At 51.4% G+C, this 24,520-nt stretch overlaps 11 protein-coding genes across 11 annotated transcripts; 5 read left to right on the plus strand and 6 right to left on the minus strand.

Moving 5' to 3' along the window:
- Window positions 1-581: 581 nt before the first annotated feature.
- aspE (septin) lies at window positions 582-2,317 on the minus strand (the record flags this gene model as incomplete). The annotated part of the gene is made up of 2 exons (XM_056887907.1): window positions 582-1,773; window positions 1,827-2,317. 2 exons carry the CDS (start codon window positions 2,315-2,317, stop codon window positions 582-584), a joined length of 1,683 nt encoding a protein of 560 aa, XP_056739598.1.
- A 2,139-nt stretch (window positions 2,318-4,456) lies between these two features.
- N7443_007852 (uncharacterized protein) lies at window positions 4,457-5,697 on the minus strand (the record flags this gene model as incomplete). Its single annotated transcript, XM_056887908.1, has 5 exons — window positions 4,457-4,847; window positions 4,897-5,058; window positions 5,108-5,164; window positions 5,211-5,541; window positions 5,592-5,697. The coding sequence occupies 5 exons, from the start codon at window positions 5,695-5,697 to the stop codon at window positions 4,457-4,459; spliced, it is 1,047 nt and encodes a 348-aa protein (XP_056739599.1).
- An 892-nt stretch (window positions 5,698-6,589) lies between these two features.
- On the minus strand, window positions 6,590-7,320 carry N7443_007853 (DOPA 4,5-dioxygenase family protein; the record flags this gene model as incomplete). The annotated part of the gene is made up of 4 exons (XM_056887909.1): window positions 6,590-6,897; window positions 6,953-7,010; window positions 7,062-7,194; window positions 7,250-7,320. Coding segments are annotated over 4 exons (570 nt in total), but the record flags the coding sequence as incomplete, so codon positions are not given.
- Window positions 7,321-7,857: 537 nt separating this feature from the next.
- Window positions 7,858-9,191, minus strand: N7443_007854 (uncharacterized protein; the record flags this gene model as incomplete). The annotated part of the gene is made up of 2 exons (XM_056887910.1): window positions 7,858-9,025; window positions 9,094-9,191. The coding sequence occupies 2 exons, from the start codon at window positions 9,189-9,191 to the stop codon at window positions 7,858-7,860; spliced, it is 1,266 nt and encodes a 421-aa protein (XP_056739601.1).
- Window positions 9,192-9,516: 325 nt separating this feature from the next.
- On the plus strand, window positions 9,517-10,509 carry N7443_007855 (uncharacterized protein; the record flags this gene model as incomplete). Its single annotated transcript, XM_056887911.1, has 4 exons — window positions 9,517-9,747; window positions 9,802-10,021; window positions 10,080-10,297; window positions 10,351-10,509. The coding sequence occupies 4 exons, from the start codon at window positions 9,517-9,519 to the stop codon at window positions 10,507-10,509; spliced, it is 828 nt and encodes a 275-aa protein (XP_056739602.1).
- A 293-nt stretch (window positions 10,510-10,802) lies between these two features.
- N7443_007856 (40S ribosomal protein uS4) lies at window positions 10,803-11,629 on the minus strand (the record flags this gene model as incomplete). The annotated part of the gene is made up of 5 exons (XM_056887912.1): window positions 10,803-11,214; window positions 11,273-11,371; window positions 11,449-11,467; window positions 11,526-11,563; window positions 11,622-11,629. The coding sequence occupies 5 exons, from the start codon at window positions 11,627-11,629 to the stop codon at window positions 10,803-10,805; spliced, it is 576 nt and encodes a 191-aa protein (XP_056739603.1).
- A 245-nt stretch (window positions 11,630-11,874) lies between these two features.
- On the plus strand, window positions 11,875-12,666 carry N7443_007857 (60S ribosomal protein eL21; the record flags this gene model as incomplete). The annotated part of the gene is made up of 4 exons (XM_056887913.1): window positions 11,875-11,910; window positions 11,985-12,052; window positions 12,117-12,164; window positions 12,336-12,666. The coding sequence occupies 4 exons, from the start codon at window positions 11,875-11,877 to the stop codon at window positions 12,664-12,666; spliced, it is 483 nt and encodes a 160-aa protein (XP_056739604.1).
- Window positions 12,667-15,396: 2,730 nt separating this feature from the next.
- On the plus strand, window positions 15,397-15,991 carry N7443_007858 (uncharacterized protein; the record flags this gene model as incomplete). Its single annotated transcript, XM_056887914.1, has 3 exons — window positions 15,397-15,495; window positions 15,605-15,722; window positions 15,858-15,991. The coding sequence occupies 3 exons, from the start codon at window positions 15,397-15,399 to the stop codon at window positions 15,989-15,991; spliced, it is 351 nt and encodes a 116-aa protein (XP_056739605.1).
- A 718-nt stretch (window positions 15,992-16,709) lies between these two features.
- Window positions 16,710-17,056, plus strand: N7443_007859 (uncharacterized protein; the record flags this gene model as incomplete). The annotated part of the gene is made up of 2 exons (XM_056887915.1): window positions 16,710-16,726; window positions 16,849-17,056. The coding sequence occupies 2 exons, from the start codon at window positions 16,710-16,712 to the stop codon at window positions 17,054-17,056; spliced, it is 225 nt and encodes a 74-aa protein (XP_056739606.1).
- A 2,727-nt stretch (window positions 17,057-19,783) lies between these two features.
- On the plus strand, window positions 19,784-22,600 carry N7443_007860 (putative C2H2 zinc finger domain protein; the record flags this gene model as incomplete). The annotated part of the gene is made up of 3 exons (XM_056887916.1): window positions 19,784-19,924; window positions 20,032-21,802; window positions 21,864-22,600. The coding sequence occupies 3 exons, from the start codon at window positions 19,784-19,786 to the stop codon at window positions 22,598-22,600; spliced, it is 2,649 nt and encodes an 882-aa protein (XP_056739607.1).
- An 890-nt stretch (window positions 22,601-23,490) lies between these two features.
- Window positions 23,491-23,869, minus strand: N7443_007861 (thioredoxin family protein; the record flags this gene model as incomplete). Its single annotated transcript, XM_056887917.1, has 2 exons — window positions 23,491-23,788; window positions 23,847-23,869. 2 exons carry the CDS (start codon window positions 23,867-23,869, stop codon window positions 23,491-23,493), a joined length of 321 nt encoding a protein of 106 aa, XP_056739608.1.
- Window positions 23,870-24,520: the final 651 nt, after the last annotated feature.

Genomic DNA, 24,520 nt, shown 5'->3' on the forward strand with positions numbered 1-24,520 from the left:
AGAGTGGGAATTGCAGGGTCCTGGCTGATCTTCAGGCTTGGTCTAGTACTGTGTAGTGAATATGGACTTCAGGCCCGCACGAAAGATCGAGAGAAAAGGGAGAAGAGAAAGAGAAAAGAGTTCAGCTCGTATTGCGGCAAGTTTTCCCCGAGTCTTTAGACGTGTAGCGCGTGAGTCTGCACTTCATAAACGGCCCCATGCAAGATGCAAGCGCTTATTGGTTTCGGTACAAGATCTTCAGCCGCTCGTAGGGCGAAGGCGCCAAGGATTGTGTTCTGTTACTTTGTCTTTTCTACATTCCACATTCTACCCTCTATGGTTAACTACATTCTATGTCTATTCTACTCTTTCTACAGGCTGTGAGTTTGGCAAAATCATAGAAAGCTCGATTGGCTTGAATACAGGTTGGAGACACTCGATAGTGCGACACATTTTGTCAGAAGGGAAATACAGAAGGAGAGACAGTTGGGGAAGTGGAAAAAAGGGGTCAACAGACGAGACGAAGAAGATCGGGGTATGGGCGAAAAGGCAAGCTATGCGAACAGACGAAGAAAGATACAGAGTGCTTGAGACAGGGCCGTTTAACGCGTACGGCGACCGTCGCGAATAGGTCCCATGCGGCCACCGTACTGCTTGTACTGTTTGGACGGCAAAGGCGCAGGCTGGCCGTTACGGTTGAGACGGTTGGTTCTCCAGCGCTCGTACCAGACCACACGACTGGCTTCGCGCAGTTCCGATCGCCATTCAGTGAAGACGGACTCCTTGAGGCGCACAAAATCGCAGTGCTCGGCATTGTAGGGATCGGCGAAACCCCAGGGGAAGCGTCGGCCCACAGGCTCTTCGCCGGATGCCAGGGAGTGGGGATCCGGGGAAAGGATTGAGAATGGCACGTGTGGGTTGGCAGGTCCAGATCCATTGGACTTCAAGCTGGTAGGCGAGGCGGGGACGGGGGGGATAGTCTGTTTATCCTCCCCGGTGTCGATCTCCTTGTCTTCCTGGACCTCTTTGGTCTCGTTGGTGGCTTCCGCAGACTCTGTGGCTTCGGTCCCCTCAGTGAGGGAGGCCCCTTCGGTGGGGTGGGGCACATCAATGATAGACTCTTCGTCGGCGCTTTCTGAGGACGTGTACTCTTCCTGGTCCTCCAGGGTCAAGATCTCCAGCGGGTCGATGTTGGCTTTCTTCAAGCTGTCCCAAACCGCCTTGCGGAGGTATCCCATGTGGGCCGCGGTGATAGTATCAGCCTTGCTGATAACAGGCACAATGGTGGTCTTGCCCAGGATGGTGCGCAGCACCTGCAAGTCCAGGTTCTGGTCCAGAACGCCAACTACGGGAGAGTCGGTGGCCTTGGGAGTGCCATTGGCGGCACGCTCAGCAGCAGCAATATTCTCGTCCAGATGTACGGGGTCGAGAAGCAGGAAGGTACAGTGAATGTGGGTGTCCCTAGCACCGGGGGAGCGCACGACCTTCATCTCCTCTGCGAGAGTTTCTTCAAACTTACTCTCCAAGAAACCGGTTACACCACGCATCTGTATATCAACCACGTTGCGCTCCAGTCCGTTTGAGTCCCACAGGGTCAGGCCGACACGCTCGCCATCAATCTCAGTCTCCAGGTACTGGGAAGTAAACCCTTCGTAGGTGGATGTCTGGCTCTCAAGCTCCTCCAGCTCCTCAGGAGTGCGTGAGGGGTGCTTATGCGCGGGCATAGTCAAGGACTGGCGGAGGAAGTTAAGGAAAGATGTCTTACCCGAGTTGCGAGCGCCCACGACCAGGACACTGTTCACGATTAGTATCATTCAGCTCGATTGTATCTCTCTGCGGGGACTCACTTGTAAGGAGTGGGGTCCTTGCGACGGCGAACCCGGCGAGGACTGTTGACAGTGCTCACGGCACTGCTGGCGTAGCTGTAACGGCCGCGGTGGGTCATGCTTTCGTTGCGGGCATAGGGGTCGATAATATCGGCAACGGGAGAGGCCACAGGTTGAGGGGCCGCAAAGCTCGACTTGGGGCGAGGCACAGCAGGGACCTCAGGAATGTTCCCACGTTCCTCACCTCCAAATGTCTCGAGTTGCGGAGCGGGCGAGAGATCCGGCAACCGGGGAGCATTCCGGGGCGCATAAGATTCGCGCTGACGACGTAGATCATCCTCCATTTTCTCGGTTTTGGACATCTTTTTACGGCCGGAGACTTTGCGTTCGCCGAGAGGCTCAGTGGATTTGGAGCGACGGAGGAACCCGAGGGAGGTGCGGCGCGCGTTCAGTGTTTGGGCGTTTTCCGGCAGCGCATCGGAAGGAGTGCGCGAAGAGGGGGTGGTTGCCATTTTGGGTCGTAGCTTGTTTCCAATCAGCCTTTTGCTCTCTTTGTACTTTTGGTGTTGGCTGTTTCAGGTACAGCTACTTCCTGTCCACACCGGAGCACTTACTGACTGGATACAGGATACAGCAATCTAGTATATCTTAAGTACCCACAGAATACTTCGGTATAGGCCTCAAAGATTGAGTCCAATTTGCAGTGCGCGCTATTCGGCGAACTCAATTCGTCGATATCGGCTCACCGGGATCGGTTTCACGTCCGGTCTGGGGGTTGAAACGAATGAAATAGCAAAAGTGGGCTAACAAGGGCGACGAGCTCGCAGCCAGTGTGAGATGTCGATGCTCCGCTGTACGTCGCTACTGGAGGACAGAGACAGGGGAAGAAGAGTCGAAGAGGGGGGGGGGCAGAATTGAAATTCGGGGCTAGGACAAAGTTTCTAGCTCTTTTTTTTGGGGCGGGTCTTTGGGGGGGAGATTTGGGTAGAAATTGAGAAACGGCCTGCTCACAGCGTCCGGCTATCGCGGCGCATGGAGGGAAGAAGAGAAGTGAAGAAAAGTGAGAAAAGGAGAGGTGGAAGAACGGATGGGAGAGATTCAAGATGCGGAGAAGCCTTAGTTTATCGATACGGGTTTCTAGCTTTAATCGGCTTTTACTGGACTCTTCCTAGACGCTTTATCGAATGATCAATTGAAATGATCAATTGATCAGTTGATCCATTGGTCATTAGATGGTGAGGTGCAGATACTGTGCACTACCTGTACGAGATATCACGGTTGCAAGCTTCGTTGTACAGACTGTTGACGCAGACCAGGTAGAAGGGATTCAGGGGTAAATTGAACGAGTCGAGAGCCCGAGTAGGCTCCTCCACTCAGAGCTGAACGCGGTTCGTTCCACGGGGGCTAAGACCAGACCGGGAAGTCTGACTGTCGATGAATCGGAATCTGGGCCATTCCTGTCCAGTTACTTCGCTATTCCCTTTTCACTCGCAGCTGAACATTATTCATTCATACAAGGACCATGTGGAAATGTGAACCCACGAGGCCTCTGAACTGGCACGTGCGTAACGGGTGCCGTTGGTCTCCACTGAGATCGCCATGTTTTGCCTTGTAAAGTGACCCGTCCATTCTGGTGTCCTGAACTTGCGTCAAAGCTACCTTCACTTCGGTCGCACACTCGGGATACCGCGGATCAGATACCCCGAGCCCTCGACCGATAAGAATAATGGAGAGTGGGCACAGCTTCACCAGCGCTCGCGGCTCCATACTTGGGTCTTGACTGGGGCCCAAGCTGATCCTAGCTGCAGCACCACGTTCTCAGAGCCCCATGATTGACCTTGCATATAGTAGCTAGAAACACAATCAGCCTCATAAAATGCCTTTTCCAGTGATATAATACCCATGTGGAAATCAGCCGATACGACACATACTCGGCCAAAAAACTTGCAGCTATCGCCCAACGTCCGACTCCAAAAAAACAACTCATCCCATAAACACGAGCCACCCTCCACATCCAAAACAAACAAACACTGAATGAGTCAGTCCCAGCAAAACACCAGACTCCCCCAAAAGCATCCCTCAATCTCGCGAATTCGCGATGCCGACGTGGGGCCCTGACATGGTAACCGCGGAACCTCCCCCTTTGGAACACGTCCAGGGGTAAGCAGAATAGGAGCAACTATCGAATCCCCAACCACGGGTCCCTCCCGCGTAGTACCCCCGCCAGACAACTGATTGTGTTCTTCGTATCCGAACCCCCCTTAGAAAAGCCCACTGAGCCCAGAAATGCAAAATTGCTTGCGCGCACGTTCCAGCGGCACAGATGTGTGGAACCGGTGTGGGGCGTCGCGTGCATGGTCTTGTCCTCTCCCATCTTTCCTACCTGGGTAAGAGTGGAAGGATTAAGCGGTAGCGTGGTAGCGTGGCTTTTTTTTTCCCTTTCCTTTCGCCAATGGAGCTAAAGCCATGTGTGAACTGGGATCTTGGAAAGCTCTGGTCTGGTTTTTGACTTTTACTTGGCTTTATTCTCTTCCTTATGGATTAGCCAGGACTCTGACGATTACTGGAATCGATTATCTTGGTTGGTGGGGTATTTTATTCCATTTCTAGGTGCTATACTATACACCATACTACCATGCAATATCAGCAGATTAGGACGTCGTCTTCTTCTCCTTCTCCCTTTCGTTCTCTGCCTCTTTCTCTTTCTCCGCCCAGATTTTGAAGGGCAATACCACGCAAGGCGTAGACGGACACGTATGCGTACGGTTCAAAGTCTTGAACTTGGGTCCGTTCGGTCCGGCGACATATTTCGCTTCTCCAAAGATGGATGGTTCGTTCGGTGGCTTGTCGTCTCCCCACTTTCCGTTGAAGTTCAGCCAGGAAACGGGGTAATCGGCGCTGCCGGGGGAGAAGGTCGCTGTTGATGGGTCGTAGGTGTAAGCGTAGGAGTTAAGGATGGGGTCCCATAGGACGCCGCGGTCTGTGTAGTCTAGTAGGAAACCAGTGGGGAAGTTGATGCCGGGGATTGTGTGGTCGTGTTGTCTGATTCATTAGCTTCTAAATGTGTACTCGATCTGGGGTGGGTGGTTACCCTGCAATTGCGTAGTTGGCATGGGTACCATTGCCAGAGTATGAGTAGGGTCGGATACCCTGTTTCTCCAGTGCGCCGTAAGTGAATGCCTGGCCGCTGGCATGCTGACTGAACCAGATGGACTGCGGGGTGCTGTTGGAAAAACGGATCATGTTGTGCTCCCTGTCTATGTCAGTCCGATAGGACATGCAGGTTGCATCGGTCTCCTTACCAGTCACCCATATGATCGCCAAATTCCATGCCCAGGACCTTATCCCCTTTATTGTATCTGGGTGGGTTAGTGGATCTCTCTTCCTTCAAAGCAGCAGACTTACGCATAGAAGTAAAAATAGAACGCATCAACCTCCCCCCTACCGTGATCAACTACAACGATCGCACATCCAGTGCCGTTGCCAGTTCGCCCGTCACTATCGGGGGTGATGCCACGGAACCAGGCCGGCTCAGGGGTCGCAGCGATGCCCCCATGGGATGTAAGGTAGACACTGGTATTACCCATGTTATTAAGCTGATCGAGATTATTGAGGGTCAACGGTGACGGGGCAGTCTTAATCGCAGTCCAGTTCACTTCTGGGGTTGTATGATCCAATTGTGCTTGAAGATCACTTGGCCGGTAAGGGTCTTGACTATGCAGCCAGACTAATGGAGCTGTGCATAGTTAGGATTGTGGTTACAGTCCCAAAAGGTTTTTGTCTTACCATAGTCGTACACATACTGCGGGATAGCTGTAGCCGCACTGACTGGGCAAATCGTAGATATAGTAGTCAGCGGGGCGAACGCCACCAGATTGGATGCCAAGCGCATGGTGATAAAATATCGATTGCTATACAGATACCAACTAGGCAGTCAAAGACTTTCTTCAAGAACGAAGGGCTCAAGCGGTCGCGTCCCAGTCGAGTTCTTATCTATATAGCGATCAGCATGATATAGTCACAAGATGCAGCAAAAAAGCTCACCAAGACCGAGGGTCTTCAACGGGGAATCCTGGGCCCTTGATCAATTGATTGATAAATCAGGAGTGATTACCGGTACGATCTGAACCAGCGCCCCTTAACGTCACATTGCTTTTAATCAGTCCGAGTTGATATGTAGCCACGGGGCCATCACACGGTCTTTGCACCGCCGAGATTCCTCCAAATAGCGATTTTTTCTCCATCATCGGAGAGTCCGACTGCACAGGGAGAGAATTCTTGAGGCGGGGGCGAGGTGGGTGGCCTCTAGGGATGCATTGGAATGTATCCAAATTCAAACCTAGTGCTGCGCCACAGATCGACAGTTCCAGGAACATGCCAGCATGAGAGATTCCCATTTGACAGCAATAAGGTTACGGGACTAAATTAGTGACATGGGCTGCAGGGTTCATTCGCAGGTGACGATACCCCAATGCTCATGACATGGTCATCTGATAAGATGCTTATCACCAGATCTTCGGATCTAAAGAGACCCTGGACCCTTGCGCCCGTCATGCAAATCCTAATTCATCCACGATCATCTCGTGAAGTTTCTCCTCTGCAATAACTACTCGCGAAATCCGCCAATCCCGAGCCTGAATACGATCAGCCCTGGCGACCTTCAAATTCAACAGGTTCACACATCTAACACAAGGAGATGATCAAATTCATATGCAATTCATCTCACACATGCATCATACACTGGCTAAAAAGAACCCTTAAACACCCACCTGTGTAGCTTACAGCTTTTCACCCTTCGCTTTCTCAGCCTCCTCTTCCTTCTGCTTCTCCCGCTCCTTCATCAACTTGAAAATTCTCAAATCCAACGGAATCCGATCTCCCAACCACGTCGCCCTTTGCGTATGATTCCTCTCTTCCTCCGACTCATCATGAGTATTAGGATGGATCAGTGCACTCAAAGGACCGCGATTAATAATCAGCCACGGAACAAAAGCGCCAAACTGCGCCGGCGTGAATAGGTTGACTTCGAACATGGCTACCGGGTGGGGACCGATGGGTTTGTCGAAAAAGGTGTAGATTCGTAGTTCGGGGACTGATGGGTGTTAAGAGGTTAGGTTTGGTATGGATGGGATGAGATGGATGCTTACATTCGCGACGGATACGTTCGTATAGTGCCCGCGCATATGCGGCTTGATCTGGGTTGCTCTATTTGAAAATTAGGCCTTGTTTTGGTTATGAAGGTGAGGCTTTTCGAACCTGGAAGTGGTAGATGTGGATGTCGAATCCGCCGCGTCGGTCTTTGGCCAACGGGTCTGGGAATTCTTCGTAGGCTTTGCTGAGAACGCCGTGCTGGGGGTTTTTGAATGATTTGCCGTCGTCGTTTCTCTCTCTGCTCGGCATTAGTTTTCACTATGGTGATTGATCCTTGTTTGACTCGGGCTTACTCAGACAGCGGCTCGAGGTCCTCATAGCCCTCCAATGGCGATGGGTACGAGAAAGCAAATTGATCCGTCATTGTGAGTATACTTAATGCCCTCAGGTGGTGTATAGGACCTTCTGTGTAAGTTGAGAGGCTGCTCGGTCGCTAAAAAGCTCTGTGAGTGGGCGAGAGCGATTATATATCTGGCGGAGATAGCCCCGCAATTCGAGGGACACTCGGTCTTATCAATTAGCGGCACGCCTGGTCTTGGATGGTGAAATTCAGCTAAATGAGGTATAGCACAAGTGATATCTAAGCATTGCGAAGCTCGATGACTGATGTCGTCAGTTCGGAGGCCTGGAGGGCCGTATCGCCCCGTGCACGACGCACAATTCCGCACTCCTGACAAAGCTGCGGAACACGGCGGGTCCATTCTTGACCTTTGTTTTGTAAAGATTGAAGATCTCATTCGATGTTGGAATGATTAAAGTGAATACAAATATAGAAAGAAGTAGTATGTGCTGTGCATTCATATAATCATAAACCGAAAATTCGAAGACTTCCAAGGTCGCTAGGAAACTAAAAATGCACCTGGTATCTAAAATGCTGCTGTTGGAAACTCTATACCGAGGCCTACTTCCAAGCAGCCTTGACATCAATGTGACCATCGTCGTTCATAACCTTTCCACGATCCCACTCTCGACCTTCGCCCTTCTTCGACCACTTCACCTCATCGGGGTTGCGCTCGCCATCCACCCCGGCGAAGGCGGCATTACTCTTCCACCGATCAATGGTCGCATCATTCATGCCAGCTGCACGCAATCTATCTTCACCCTTTTGTCTCCACTTGGCACGATCGCGGAGCGCTTCGAGGGCCATATCCCAATCGTCCTCCTTGGTCATGAGACCTGCGACAGGGCGGCGAGATGATTGCTTATCTTCGGAGTGTGCGTCATCGGCAGGTTGTACGTCGAGCAGAGGGTCGTAGTCCGCAGCAAAGTGAGCGTCGATGGCGCTTGCACTGGGTTTGTAGGCGCCCCGGCCTCGCGAGCGAATAGGTTCTGAGTCTTTCCGCGGAGGAAGCGGCCCAAATAGATCCTCTAGAGGGTCCGACTCGTCGTCGGATCTATGGCGTAGCGGTGGAATAGTCGAGGATGGTTTGTGTTCGGAATGCCTGGTTGTATCTCGAGATGAACGGCTTTGACGAAGGGGCGCCTCGTCCTGCTCAGACCGTCGGTCCTTGTGTGTCCTGTGTGATCGTGATGAATGCGTGCCGGAGGGAGACTTGGATCGTCGAGAACGTCGCTCGCTGCGGTGGCGTTCAGAACTGCGATCCCGGCGAGGAGACCGGCTGCGAGATCTTGAGTATGATCGCTTCCGACCATGCCGCTCCGCCCGTGATGACTCGTGCCTATGACGCTCTCGTCGTCGATCTGTACGATCACCATCTCTGTGCTCGTCTCTCACTCGCTCATCGTCGTCCCTCCGCGGCTGCCGCCGTGAGCGATCTCGGTCCGTAGATGTAGAGCGACTCCGGTGCCGTCTCCGATGCGAGCGGTGTCGATCGTCACGATCATCCTTGCGATGTCTATCGGTGTCTCGTATACTGCTCTGGCGATTTTGTGTTCGGAAAGTTTGCGATGTAGAGGTCGAGTCACCATTGGTCTTGTTCTTCAGCAGGCGCATTCGGTCTCGCGCTTCACGTTCCTCTTTTCGATTCAACGCCGTGTTGTGATTGTCTGTTTCCTTGATGAGATGTCGCAAAAATCGGGTGTTGGGCTTGGGAGCATTGCCTGCGGGCCTGCGAACGAGCCAAGTAAGCATTCATTCTATGTTGGGGTTGATGCGGGCGTTCGGGAAAGCGCATACTTCCGAGGCATATAGGCTGAAAGACCCTCAGCCGAGTACTTTTGAGAGGTTTCTCTGGCCTCTTTGGCAAGGACCTGCGCAACGTAATCGTCGTCCATGATGTCGCCAAAACAGGGCGTTGAATCGAGTTGCAGTCGCAGCGTGCGGTGTTGGATTGAGGCCTCGGAGCGACCAGATCATTCGGGCCCAGGACTAATAAGATCAAAAATTACCGTCTCATTATCATTAAGGCAGACGTTGGAAGCAAAGGGAAGGCGTGGCGTTGAAAGATCGACCTGCACCTGCCAATATCGAGGCTCTTACCGCCTTCGTATCTGTTATCGCAGGGTGTTTATGTTCCCGCGAATGTTTGCATGCGGGACTTCCAAACATCCTCACGTTGATTCCTCCAGGCTTAAAGTGTCGCCAAACGCGTTATTGAAAATGGCGAACAATACCTTCGAGTCCCTAGGGGCACTTCAACAGCTCGAAACTGACCAGGGTGATCTGAAGAAACAGCTCGCGATTATTCGCATCAGTGAACCCATCTCCGACGTTGTTGATGCAAAGTTCTCTCCCTCAAAGCGAGGCTCCGATGTCTCATTGTCCAATCTGAATGATCCGACTCCAGCTTCTCTAGAGGCTGATCTCACACACTACAAGGTTCTAGAGCCCGTGCCAGACCATGTCTGTATTGAATAACAAATCCTGACGTGATTTACTCACTAGGAACTCTTCTCCAAACTACGATTCTCCTACGTCGAGCAGGTTACAAAAGAGAAATTCCTCCGAGCGATCGTGGGCGATCCACCCCTCGTGGTCGGTCACAACGAGAATGTGGAATTGGAGACACAGCTGGCGGAAGTGAAAGCAGAGCTGAAGGCGAGTAAAGAAGAAGCGCGCTTGATGATTGAGGAGATGGAGAAAATGGGCCGAAATTTGGCGAGCCGTGAGTCTTCAACTCGTTGGTATTTGCCTGTGCTGGCTAACGAGGTGCGGTGCGACAGGTTACAAGAACGTCGAGGTGCAAATGGAACAACTGTCGACTCTCCCAGATGCCATCGAGAACCTCGAGGGGACCATTGCAGCACTACGCGCGAAACAGGTCGCTGGAATGGATACCTCGGATCCACGCTCATCCCAGAACCTCCCTCTTCCTGCGACTTTGAGCCTCTTGGCTGAGCGAGAGGCGGAATTGGCGGCGCTCAACCGACAGATCGCTGCTGTGCAGAATACATTGCCTCGGAAGACAAGAGAAGCCGAGGCGATTGAGAGGAGTGTACAGTGCTCGAGCGACGCAAGATTGAGGCGGTTGCACAAGCTCGTGAGGCACAGCGGAAGAAGCAGGAGGGAGAGAGCGACGGCCTCGAAGAGATGGGTCGGTGGTACCGAGGCGCCGAAGAGACCTTGAAGGAAATGGTAGGCGTAGAGGGATGAATGTCTGGGCCCGACAATCTTAGGAACGATTACACGATTACGGAATCTGGGGAATTGGGGGATCGGCGTTATATTCATTAAGATCTACTGTACAGATAGAAGCCAGGCTATGGCAGACGCATGGGAAGATAAACATTCGGGTTCCGAATTGAAGCCGTCTGGCTGTTTTGATTCATTCAATTTGCATGATCATACAAAATGTGGATATGCTGTAGTCATCACGAACATCCCAGAAGTTTTGAGGTGTTCAAAAGCGAAACCCGACCGTACTCCCGATTTTTTTAAGAGATGATTTACTCCTCATCCTCCTCCTCGGCCTCACCGTCACCGCCGGCAGCGGCAGCGGCCTTCTTGCGGCGAACACGGCCGGGACGGCCGCCACCGAAGGGCGAGGTCAGAGCGAAGTCAATGTGCTTCTGGGAGTCCAGACGGACCATGTAGGAAGGAACGTTGACGATCTGCTTGCCGACACGGATGTGACGCTGCTTGATCAGGACACGAGCGTGGTGGATGGACTTGGCGAGGCCAAGCTTGTAGACGCAGGTCTGGAGACGGCGCTCAAGGAAATCCTCAACCTTAAGGGCAAGGACGTAATCGAGCTTCATGCGGGACTCGTCGAGGACACCAATACGCACAAGACGGCGAATCAGGGCGTTACCCTCGAACAGACGCTTGGGGTCCTTCTCATCGAGAGTGAGGAGCTCACTATGCGACCGTTAGTTTCACATTTCATTCAATAACTGGGTATTTATCCTTCACGTACCGAGCAGCACGACGAATCTTGGACAGGGTAAGCTGGACACGCCACACCTCGCGCTTGTTGCGCAGGCCGTACTCTCCGACAACCTTAAGTTCCGAGTCACTAGATAAAGGTGGTTAGAATTGAACACACGACATAACCAGAAGCACGCTTCTGATTAGTGGCCGGAGAGTACTAACAGACGGGCCGACTCGAAGGCTAGAATAAAATTAGCCTCAATTACACGGAGATGCAGGTTTTTGAAGGTAGTACTCACGGCGACGGGGGACCTTGTAGGTCTTGGAAGAAACACGACTGTGTGTAAAAAGCGGTTAGATGAATGCAATGAACGCATTGCAGAAAGTATACTCACGGGGCCATGGCTGCTGGTTGTCCTGGTTGTCGCGAGAGGTTGTCGAACAAGCACTAGAAAACGATTTCACAGATGGATGGACGTGAATCCTCGCTTCGTGGTGGACTAGTCCCGATATGGTATGGTTAGTAGGGCTTGTTAGCCCTAGTCACGTGCGTGCACACATCGAGTGTTCGGGTTGCCGCTTCACTTTCGACTAAGGTAGCCCGTTGTCGACAATTTTCACCACAACACCAACCACACAACCGCCGACATGCCTCACTCCTACGGTCTGCGCGCCGGCACTCGGGTACGTCTGCGCTTTCGATATTCGATTACTTTTCGCCCGTTTCGAGAGAGATGACATACTAACTGTGACGACAGTATGCCTTCAGCCGTGCCTTCAAGGAACATGGTATGATTCGCATGTCCACCTACCTCAAGACCTTCCGGTACGAATCTACGAAAACCCGCAATCGACTTGGATAAAAGGAATGAGATCTGACGAATTTTTAGTGTTGGTGACATTGTCGATGTCAAGGTCAACGGTGCCGTCCAGAAGGGGTCAGTACAATCCGATTTTTTTTTTCTTTTCTCCCCACTCGCCCAGCAGCGACACACTCGATAACTCGACTTTGCCGGAGAATCCCCTCTGCTCGAGACCTCCCCATGATCACTATCTACAATTTGCGAATGAGAAGGAACATGAACATGAAAAATTGACTGTCAGAACAGTATGCCCCACAAGGTCTACCACGGTAAGACCGGCGTTGTCTACAACGTTACCAAGTCCTCCGTCGGTGTCCTCCTGTACAAGCGTGTCGACAACCGCTACCTCGAGAAGCGCATCAACGTTCGCATCGAGCACGTCCAGCACTCCCGCTCCCGCGAGGAGTTCATCAACCGTGTCAAGGAGAACGCCATCAAGAAGCGTGAGGCCAAGGAGAAGGGTATCCACGTCCACCTGAAGCGCCAGGCTGTCCAGCCCCGTGAGGGCCACCTCGTCTCCGTCTCCAGCAACGTCCCCGAGACCGTTGTCCCCATCGCCTACGACACCCACATCTAAGGGACTCGCAAGGAATGGGTCTGGCTCCGGGTGCGCGTGGTTGTTTGGTGTTTTTTTATCTGGGTTACTCTCCGTTTTTACATCCGACAGGGTGGAATGGATTTTGGCTGCATGAGACGACACGTGAAGGGTCTCCGATGCCCGGCACATATCTCGCCTGTGCATTAGATTCCCCTGAATGAAACAAAATCAAAAATTTCCGAGTTCACAAGTTACTTTCATTCCAAGTAGACTGGAAAGCGGTCCGTCTGGAGCGTCTTGGTGATCAGGCACGTTTTCGCATGGCCTATGCTGCACCAGCCGCGTGCTATATTTGTAATGAAATTTGGCAATGCCGGAAGGAGACCACCCATCGAATTTCTATTTACATAGCTACAGTCTAGAAGCAACGACAGCGCCTCTTGTCCGGGGAGAAGGATTCTTGCAGATCCTGTAGCCGAACCGAAAGCCTGGCCCTCGAGCGCCCGACAACTACGCGATAGCTTCATGTCCAGGTGATGAGAAGCAAGACAGCAAACCTTGTCAAAGTCTAGACCTTCAATCTCACGAACATGTAGGAGTGAGTCGAGAGCCATCCCAGGTCTGGCCCTCCACGGCCACGGCTCAGATCTTCTCCATAGTGCAGTCGAATGAGCCCCTCAAGCGCCCAACAACGCCGCGATAGCCTATGTACAGGCGGTTAAAGGGAAGCCTACAACCCTTGTAAGAGTCTAGACCTCCGATCCTACGGACATTTAGTCAAAATCAACCCTAGCCATGTTCGGGTCTGACCCTCAACGGCCACAGCTCAGATCTTCTCCGCAAAGCATTAACATGAACGCCCAACATCCGTGCAAGTCTAGACTTCAGATCGCCACAGGGGCCTGTAGTTCGCCCGAAACTCACAAACGCCACGCATGACCACATGCCTCGGGGCATGAACAGAGAAAAGAAAAGAAAAGAAAAGAAAAGAAAGGTCTAGAGCTCCATAGTACACCCCCGTTAATCCCTTCTCTCGTAGCACCATCGTCACCGCTCCCGCGAGCCTTGCACTGATCTGACACTGCAGATTTCCCCTGTCAAAAATACGCACTGCCACAGCGCCATGCAAGGTCCGCCTCGTCTCGATGGTAATCTCGCGATAGAGAAATTCCTCGGCCGAGCATCTATCAACTGCGCCACACCGTCTTTCTACGTGCGTCACTGCGATGGCCAAATTCACCTGCCAAGAGCAGAACGAAACCCGTCTTACCCAGGCGAAGGTGAAAATCCCAGGAGGTCCGAGCATTCTCTCATGGTACTCTCTCCTTCGCCCTCATTTCCTCCGGATCGGCCGGCAGGACTGTAATGACCCTACGGAGGTGTATTATCGCCGAGTCCGAAGCGGTAGAACGACAATACCATACGAACCATGACGCAGGGCTCACAGGGCTCACAAGGGCTTGTCAGGGAAAATATAGTGGAATTCTAGTAGCCGAGTCGAGGTCCTGTCAGGTGGACGTGTGATCTACGAGATCCGCAACGGGGTAGCGTGGGTATAAAGTAAACGGGGCTGAATTTGTCAAAGGGTCAAAAGATAAGGAAAATACCGCAGGGAAGAGGCTGCCCCCTCCATTCTGACGCCGTGTAGAAGTTTTGCCACTTCAAAGAAGCACCAAACTAGTGGTTCAGTGTGACGGGGCTTTTTGGGTTGGACAGGGTCCGGGTGCCGTTGATGACGCGGATGAGCCCCGGAGATCGTGCTCATCTGGGCTCCAGGGTTTTTGCATTCTAGATCTGGTATTCCGAAGAGCGAGGTTTATCGGGAAGGTTGTTCCTAGCCCGGGAAAGGGTGTACTGCGAGTCTCTGACCCGGTCAGATCCTAATTCAAGGTTGTTTAGCGATTGTATATTTTCGATTGGATGGTGAACGGGGCACCCGTCCCTCGGTGATCTGGCCTGGTGAGCTATACGATATATCTAATTTTAAATAATCATTTTGTCTATTTTATTCGGCGTTTCACATCGTCATGCAGCCTATGTTCCAGAACTGGTCTGATTGGGCCAATTTGGAAAAAGAGATATTATAAAAAATATTATGGTCTTGGCGCAACCGGTGCGCGTTTTTTTGTGAATGGTCGAAATGTCCACGTCGCGAGTCCGAGAGGAATAGGGAGTAATGATTTAACGGTATACGGGCGGGAATCTTGCCAAACACGACCCGTATCCAAGCCCTCGAGCAAATCGTAGTCTCATGGCGGGGTCTGCCTTGATGCCCGGCGAGCCACACTTGGTTGCACAGCCACTATGGCACGAACGCCCACTGTATATCGGATCGGATCTGTCATTACAGCATCTTTCGATCCGTTTGGTCGATATCAGGAAGCTCCAGAATTTTTTTTGCCTCCATCTCGAGGCCTCATTCTTGTGATACATCGCAAGATCCAAGCAATTGCTCCCCAGGTGCTCGCAGTCGCACATGGTGCTGATGCTGACGCAGGGTAAAAGGCGCTACGTACGTCATGGCTTGCCCCCGTTCACCCGCCGACTAGGGCCAGTTCTTATTACTCGATCAATATTTGATGGATGACCCTGGCAAGATCAGGCATCCACTGAGGAATAGCTTGTCTCGAACTCTCGAGAGTGGAGTCTGGCCCGCTCGATGGCCGATCGACATCATTCCCGTTCCCATCCCCGGCTGAATGGTAGCGCGCGGCCCCTCTGGGTCGAGACCAACGTGGAAGGTTGGGATTCGAGTATGATGGTTCGACAATGGCGGTCTGGTCCCATGCTTGTCTGCGTCTTATTGTTTCCTTGTGGGTAGCGCGATGCACATCGAACGGCGACCTTCGCTCTGAGTCAAGATGGAGGGTACGTTGGGCTCCAATGTCTACGGTTGATCCCGGGCTCAAGCCCAGGTAAAACTTGCGTAAAAACAGACTGGAGGGCGATTTGTTTCTTCCCATAGATTGAAACCCAGGTTAGGGTATGCTCCAAGGCGGAGGGTGATAAGGGTGATGAGGGCAACGAGGGAATGCGCGTGACTCGCACGAAGGGTGACACCGCCACAGTCAAATCTCGAGTGCGAAATTCAAGATGTACGTACGGAGCAAATGATGATCAATACGCGGTAAGGTTAAGGTAATCGGGCTCCGTTCCTGGCGGTATGGGCCCTCCCCCTGCTGTTTCCGCCGTTCGGACGTTTATTACCATAATGCAACTCGCTCCCTTAGGCCATAGGAGCGGTGGACAATGGACTACACCGACTTTCTGCATTGCCATTGCCATTGTTCGCATGAGCGGGCCTGTCAAAGAAGAAGTCAAGCTTGCAGCTTCCCGAGAGGCTCGAATGCATGAAATGAAGTGACACCCCGGGGTCTCCTTGTCTCCCGTGGTATGGGATAATTTTTGCAGCGAACGAATCTTACCGAACCTGGCCTGACAACTTGTGCCTGGAGTAGCCACATCTGCACAGAGGGTTATCCTGGTCAATTATTTCCCCCCATTTTCTTCAAATTCATTTTTATTTTATTTTCGGGACCATGGCCTATTCAGGCAACCGGACCATGATCGTCCAAGCTTCTTTCTAGAAGAAATCAAAAAAAAAGATTCTATTCGCTTTAAGACAGCCAATGGTGGGGCGATCCAGCTCAAGATGAACTCGGAAGAGTCTTGGCCCACAGAATGTGGATCCCCCCGATTCAGGGTGAGGAAAGTTACTGACCCTTTGGAAAGTGAATGATGCCCCCCGGGTAGAGCTTGAACCCGGGTGTTGAGTAGGCTCCAATTCTCACGATTGTGCCTTGCCAGATAGCTCTGTAAAGAAGTTATAAACGGACTCCATATTCCAGCACTTGAGTTGTAGTCTATCATCCCACCGCATCGTCCTTTACCTCCATCGCAGACAGCCATAGCTGCCCAGGTCAAGAACATTGTGCTTTCCAACCATAGCCACCTGTCCACGCTGCTCCATTGACCTCACTGTCCACGCGAGCATCTCTCTATACCAATAACCCCATCATTATTTCTGAAAATTGCCCACTCCCGCCTTGTATACCGCGGCGCCACACCTAAGACCCATCAAAATGACACCCCCAGCCAAGTAAGCTCTCTCTGCGCCGACTCTGCAGCAGCTCGCAGTATCATGCAGCATGCCCATCCCAACCTCCTTGACTTTTGCCTCTGCCCAAGAGTCTAACCACATACTAATTCATGGTCGGACAGAAAAAACGACTTTGCCGGCATGGGCGCATGGGCCACCGTTCCAAAGGGTGGTCCTTCCTCAACCCTGACCTTCGGCAGTTCGACTTCTGCCTCATCTTCCAGCTCGGGCGGCAAATCTGGCCAGGGCCCTTCCCCCATGCTCGAAGCCTACAAGAATTCGCCGACAACCTCGCTGTCGTGGTCGCACCTGAAGGTCACCGCTCAGTAGAGATTGCCACCATCGTCATTTTCGACATCATCATCAGCGATATGGGCTATACTAGGAAACGGAGATGGTTGCAAAGGCGCTAGGTTTCACAATTCTGGGTCGGGGATGGGTCATGCGTCACGGGGATCTCTGGGGTTCGATCGGGTTTGGTGTTTGCGGCGAGGCATAATCGGGTCTCGGTGGGGCAAAGTCTCCGAGCGTCGGTGGCGGACTTTGGGGAGAGCTGTTTTGTCTGAATCTTTGTATTTTTTCCCTTCGCTTTCCTTGGTTTCTCTGTGATTACTTTGCCTGAATAGGCTTTGCAAAGATTTTCATAGATGGAAAAAAAAAAGTAGATTTCTTATTGGCCTTGGCTTCGTGAAAACTCTGTCGTTTCCCTCCAGAGCTGACTGCAGTATGCAACCCCTGGTTTGTACATCTTCCCAGGCACCCCCAATCATCCAAGAGGAAAAATTCCCCTCCGTTGTCACTCTTGAGGTCAGAGTTGAGGGCGTAGAGTTGCCTCCTTACTTCTGCCCAGCTTCCGTACATTCTTTGGTTTAACCACGGTACATAGAACGGGTAGAACCGAGGTTGTGGATCTGAGATCTTAGATTGACTTTGACGTCTTCTTTCTTTGTCTCAGTCCAACCTCGACAAAGCAATTACACAACCCAAGGATATGACATGATCCCACACGCGTAAGGCTGACGAGTCCCTTATTTCTCAGGGTCAGTGCTCCGCACCGAGCTCAGCTGGTCTCTCCCGTACCTGGGCAAAACTCTCTTGGTCGACCCAAGGGAAAGGGAGAATCTCCATTACGTCTGAGATAAGGATACTCGATATCTGCACATCATACGAATGGTCAATCTATTCCTATCTGCCACCGTGCCCGGACGCCCGACCTGAGGAGCTATTGGCCAATGTCGATCGAGATTAAACGAGTAAGACTGTCAACCGTTGCGTGTGGCGATGACAAGCGAGCTTAATGATCGACCTAATTCAAATCTCCCCCAGTCGGTGAACTCTGGTTATAATTTCCATTATTTTCCAGTCGATCCCCGTTGATCATCGTTCCTGCACCCCTGCCCGCATCCTGCTTGATCAGGTGGGAGCAGATTTTTTTCTCTCTCGGGCCGCGATAAGTGTACAAAGAACCGTCAACAGCCTGAGAGATGCGGCATGGATATTTAATACGATTATGGAATCGTCCGTCTTTTGCTACCTCATTTCCTCCCCCGATTCAGATCATCCGGGGCCACACGGAAAGGTGTACCCGCACTCCCCACCTCTGAACGCCCGTCTGACTTCCTCCGTCATAGGACTTCGGGGAGCTGTCCCGGATCCCATATCCTATGCGATTTGTCCGGAAGTGTTTCTCGGGCCCGATGGATCTCGCTTCGTAGGTCATTCGCAGGGATCTATGCTCGAACGCTGTCAAGAAAGTCCCGAAGATGACCGGGACGGAGCCTGCATCTGTCCTTGGGAAACCAACATTGACCATGGCAAATGATTGGTTTATTGTGTTTACCACTCATATCAAGGGCATGCGGTTATAGACGGAGATCCCGAACCATCCACTGTAGCTGTCCCAGTGTACCTTGCGGTGAACCCGCCTCACTGTCCCGTGACCGAAAACAGACACTCAGTTTCCTGAGCGCCCAATAATGAACTGGCGGATTTGGGATTTCTAAGCCCCTTGAATATATGCCGGACCCCCTTGTAGACGCCAGGTTGGCAACGCCAGTTTTATGCTATCGTCGCAGGGCGACTAGCGAGTCCCCGACAAGGAGGTAGTAGAGTGGCAGGTGATAAGTAATCCCGTATCCCGTGGGAAATAGACAGAGGAAAGAAGGCGCCACGTATTGCGAAATCCAGGCCGACGATAATTGAAATAGGGTTCGAAAAAGAAAGGGTTGCTCAACGTAGTCGCTAAGATGAGAATCCATGGACTCCATGTGCGCAGGTGAAACACCGGCAATGGTCGTACCTGGGGACCAATCAGCATACAATTTTCAATAAAATAGAGGATTATTCTGCATTTAGAGGTACATGGATCACGTTCCACATCGATCGGGCGGCGAACGCTTGTTGGGCGGAAGTCTTTTGAGGCTCTTGGTCTGGGGCGGTGCGCGTTCCCCTCACTAGAATGAGGCGAAGCAAGCTCCATCACCCAAGTTACGGAATATTACAAGCTCGAGGTTGGAACGACGTTTCAATCCGGGTGTTGCTCACCGATTCTTCTCTCTTTTTACTTTGATGCTGTCATCGGCACTTGAGCCCTCTTCTCGCCCTCAGGCTCCAACCCTCCACCTGACGTCAAATTTGGCCCCAGGCCCCGATCGTGAGGGCGTATAACTCAAGGAGATAAAGATCATGGATGTGAGCGTTGAAGCACAGGCTGGTTTCTTTCCGCTCTGTTCCTCTCTTATCCACCGCGGGTCGGCATAGCTAAAATACGCCTCCCCGGTCGTGAAGACCCCCGACTGGTAATTCTCCTTAGGGTTTTTACCCAGGTGAAGCTAGTGCAAATAGGAAGGCTCGTTTATTACCTGGTACTCACAGGTATAAATTCCGACTTCCCTCCCCCCCCCTACCGCCTTACGGATTGCCAACAGCGGTTTTTCTCCTTCTTCCCCTCTATATACTTCCCCTTCCCACCATTTTAGGGCGACTCAGTTACACCAGGCCCAGGTCCTGGTACATCACTCAAGTAAATTTATCTACATGCTACTCCATACCGCCAACATGGACCAGTTTCCCAGCGCCAGGGTCCCCCCCGACCAAGACGGCGACGTGGCAGCCTCTATTCTCACGCAATCAACCGTGAGCGGTGGCTCCTACAATGCCATGCCACCCTTCGACATGAACCATGGATTCAACTATCCCGTAAGTTGTACTGTTTGACTTCCACACCGTCACATCTCCACCAATTCACACTAGCTTTCGAAGTGTGCTGCATCAAGGGTAGCTAACAAGCTCTCTCTCCATAGGAGTCCTCCGAGTCTTCCGAACAATGTTATGACCAGAGCCACCATGCCCAAACTGCCTCATCTGTCACAAGCTATACGCCCATGAACCTGTACAGGGTCGACTATCTTCCTTACGATATGATGTCATCAACTGGCCCTGTTGACCCCCAAGACACTATGCTGCAGGGAATTACCGGCGGCGGGTCTTCGATCAACACGGCCATGCTCGCGAATTTAGGAAGTAAGAACATGGAAGAAGACCTGTCTGCCGCTTCAAACTCTCTTGGGCGGAATGACGAGACAAGTGCTTTGATTGGATTGACTCGTGCTGAGGCAAGAGTCTCACAGCCGCCAACAGGGGACCCTGGCCCAGGACAGACCCTCAGGGAATTCAACATTGATTACTGTAAGGTTCTATTCGACGAGGAGTGCAGTCAGGATGCAGTCCGCCAAGCCAAACAGAAGTGGGTTCTTTTGGGGGACCATTTGGATGCCTTCCAGAGACGTCAGAACTCCTCGACCGTGCCGCCTGATCATACCCCGCCATCCTCCACCAAGTCGTCGACCGTCAACAGATACAAATGTCCGGAGTGTGATAAATGTGACACGAACAACAGAGGAATCTTCACGCGGCATGTCAATGATATGCATCACCCGAAATGCCAATTCATCTGCTCCGAACACAGCTGTCCTTTTCAGAGACCTAGAAAACATCAGCTCAAAGATCACATCCAGCTCAGACACAAGCGTGTGGCCACCGAGGAAGAGCTCGAGGCATGCAGACGCGATAATGCTTGTCCACCTCTATGCCCTTTCTGCTTTGTCAATACATCTTCGTGGAAAGATTTTGATAAGTGTTACCTTTTGCACTGTTCCTACGGGACCGGGATATCATCTCGTCGTACAAGCGTCGACCAAGGAACCGTTGGAAAAGAGGATACACTCAATACCGACCAGTCACAGCCAGGTCCGAGCCCTGCGCCGGTTCAAGCACCGAGTAGATCAACAAACACTCCTGGAGCGGTCGGCTACCATCATTCCGTCTTTGGGGGGAATGGTCCAACACCGCATCCCACGGTGCCTCCAAGTTCCTCCTCCTCCCCATTCAGAGGCAACGCCGGTCCAAACTACCCCCCAGGTAATGCAAAGCACCGCCCTAACACCGGACAGCCTACCCCAGGGCCTCGTCGCCCTCATCACCAATCCGGGCTCCCTAATCGTAGTGCACAGAACCTGGAACAACGATCATACAGGCAAGGATCTGGCCTGAGCTGCCGACGATGCTCACACAAATTCAACAATTGCCCGACGTGCCACAGTTCAAATAAATCGACCCGCTTCTGCCACAAATGTCCGGATTTCCTTATGATCCTAGCCAGGGCTACAGCCAACCATGAACAACAGATGGGTGGCCCACCGCAAGGCGTACCAAATTTCATCGACCCAACTGTAACTTTGCTCAACCAAGGACATCAGGCCCAGCCAAGTCCCAATCAAGCAATGCAAGGGCAGTATCCATCTGGTACCACTTATTTCAGAGTCCCAGATTATAATCCAAATGGCGGCATGGGCCCAGGGTTCGATGGCCAGCAGAGAAACTACCGGACCATGCCCGTCTTGGGTCTTGACGAGCCCGTCTTCAGCGAGTCCGAGATGGTATGGCCATCGGCGCTTGATATCAAGACAACTTCGCTCAGCGGATCTTTGCTCAAAATGCTCCCAATGATAGATCTGGATCCATTCAAGAAGTGGCTATGCAAGCCGCTTCAAGGACTAGGGTCATTGGCTCTCAGTGGTAAGTCAAGTCCATATACACACCCGGCGAGATGGGCGAGCCCAGAAACTAACACCAATAGGTCTTGACTTCGTCACCCAGTTTGATCCACCTTCAAGCAAAATTGCAATGGTGAACCCAGACTGCCAGTGCAAGTGTGCATGTCGAGCTAAAGCCCGAGCTGAGCTAGCATCAGGCCGCAAAGTCGAGATGAAATTTAAGCTGCGCCCTGTGTATCGTGGTACCAGTCATCTCCGCAGCCGGGTTGAGATCGTGGTGAAGCTTTTAAAATTACGCTCATCCGTGACTGAGTCAAAGGCCAAAAGAGAAGAGGCCAAGTCAGCGATCGCGCAAGCTTTCGAGCCGACCCTAGGCGACCGCGCCGAGGAAATCACCAACTATGATTCTGATGTTTCGGATGAGTCGGATGCCGAATCTGTGTTTGATGAAGATGAAGATGACACCGATGCACTGTCTACATCCTCCTCCTATGCCGATCTCCAGACTCTTGTCTCCACCAAGTCGAGCTCTTCCACCTCTCCGGTGGACTCGTCTGATAACTCGTTGCTGCACTTCAGTGACGGTGAGAGTGAAGAAAACAATGATGGCGATATCCTTATCGAGTTCAACTTCGACCTAGGCGCCGCCCTTTCCAAATTGGAGAAATGGACAGGTGGGTCGTCCATGGATATGCTTTCGGACATGTGCACCTCGGACCCTGGCCGACTCTTCGAGTACCTCACTGCATATATCCTGTACGTGATCATGTCCTTGGCCCATTCGCAAGACCATGGCAGTCTACGCCGCTTGGACAATTAGACGATCTCTTTTGCAGTTCAACATCATGAGCCACCCACCCTTCATGATACCCCGTTGCTTGGTTTACTGTTTGCTTGTCTGCCTTTGATGATTTTTTTTTCTGTTTTTTCCTCTGTGCAAAATCTCTCATAAAAATTTCCTTCTCTTATACCCACCCCAGCTATCCCAACATGGCTGACAATTAGTCTTGGTGAGTGCCCCCCTCTTCCTATTTTCTTTGGCGCTGAATCCTAATGGCAACAGGACAAAAGTGTACATTCTGGGTGTTCTCTTCAGTGTGTATAATTAAAGACTAGACATGGGCTGTTCCTTTCAATTTGTTAGTTTTTTTTCATACTTTCTCATGGGTGGCCCTGCATGATGTTATGACTTATTTACTGCAATTGCATGTGTTACAATCAAATCGCTCAACTTTTCAACATAAACCCAGTATGGTCACCTTCTACAGACAGTATTTTTGATCCATACCTTTAGAAATAGTGATGACCGTGGGATATGGAGCAAATTCAAGTAGGATGACGTAATCGATGCGGCTCAAATGGCTGCCAAGCCAGCCTTGGCAATTTGGTAGCTCGATGCTTTTGTGATGTGTTGAGCGCGACGTAATTCCAAACTGGCTATTTGCCAGAATGCGATGCGAAGCTACCAGATCTGCCCGTAATGAGATCTTCAAATTCACGCGAATCTTAAGACATCTTCGAAACGAGGAGAGGAAGATTCCCCGTTGACTGATTTGAAATACCACACCAGAAGCAATATCAATTATAGGGTGCTAAAGTAGCGAAACTGATCCTACTCCACCAAAGTAGAGGCCATATTTAAAGGACAAATCCTCTTAAAGAGAGACGAGAGTGTCAAGTGAGAAAAGCCGTGAATCGGACGATCTGAAATCACGCAACAAGATCATTGAGATTCTTCTCTACGGCTTTCATATCACCACCAACTACTTCGCTGAACTTCTGCCCATCCTTGAAGAACATAAAAGTAGGCATAGCGCGGACATTGAGTTCTTGGGCAACATCCGCCTGTTCATCAACGTCGACCTTGTAAAACTTGACTTGCGGGAAACTCTCGCTGAGCTTTTCGTAAACTGGAGCGACGGCTTTGCAGGGGCCGCACCAGGTTGCCCAGCAGTCTAAAACAATGAGGTCTTCAGAGCCGAAGATCTTCTGCATGAAGTCCGACTTGCTGTAAGACGGGTCAATTTTGTCGGTGCGGGGTAAGCGGGGTAAGCGGGAATATTGACCTTGTGATAGAGACAATAGACATGATGGTTTGAATATCACTCGCGATCTTTGAAAGATGAGGTATTGGGAGTGATGGCGAATACTGAGGATGGATGATCGACTTTTTATAGAGCACGGGTTGTTTCGGAATTCAAGGTTTGAAGTGGTAAGGTGGTCCAGATTGAAAGAGGGGCTGTGGCATGATGTCTAGCCCGATTGGGACTTTTACGGTGCCCACTCAATGGAATTAGAGGTTGGCTGATCATGAACTTGAGCTGGACTGTTGGACAAAGGTTTTTATGCTCAGATTGTTAGTCGACATATGTTCATCGTTAGTTGTGACTTTTATCCTTTCGTGCCAGTTGGCGAAAATCGATCGTGGTTCAATGTCTAGTTCAGACACACTTGGGCAAGGAAGGAAAAGCCCAAGAGACATAGCAACCATCAACATCAGTGTCTTTCTGGTACTCTGGTTTTCCTCCCAAGTCTCACAGTATCTAAGGATCTAGGTGCTGCAAGCCTCAGAGGAAATTTCTATGGGAGTCCCTCAGAACATAATAAGTTTCACTCTCCTGACCATGGTTGTTCAAATAAATGTAGACAATTCAGTGAAGAAGTGTACCCAGCAACTATCGATTTAGACGTTGATTGTGAAAAATTGAACTGAGTGTTCAAATCGTTGTATTTGCTCGCC

Source organism: Penicillium atrosanguineum (assembly GCF_028827265.1).
Source record: "Penicillium atrosanguineum strain IBT 20685 chromosome Unknown utg000006l_segment0_segment0, whole genome shotgun sequence".
In the NCBI taxonomy this organism is placed as follows: domain Eukaryota; kingdom Fungi; phylum Ascomycota; class Eurotiomycetes; order Eurotiales; family Aspergillaceae; genus Penicillium; species Penicillium atrosanguineum.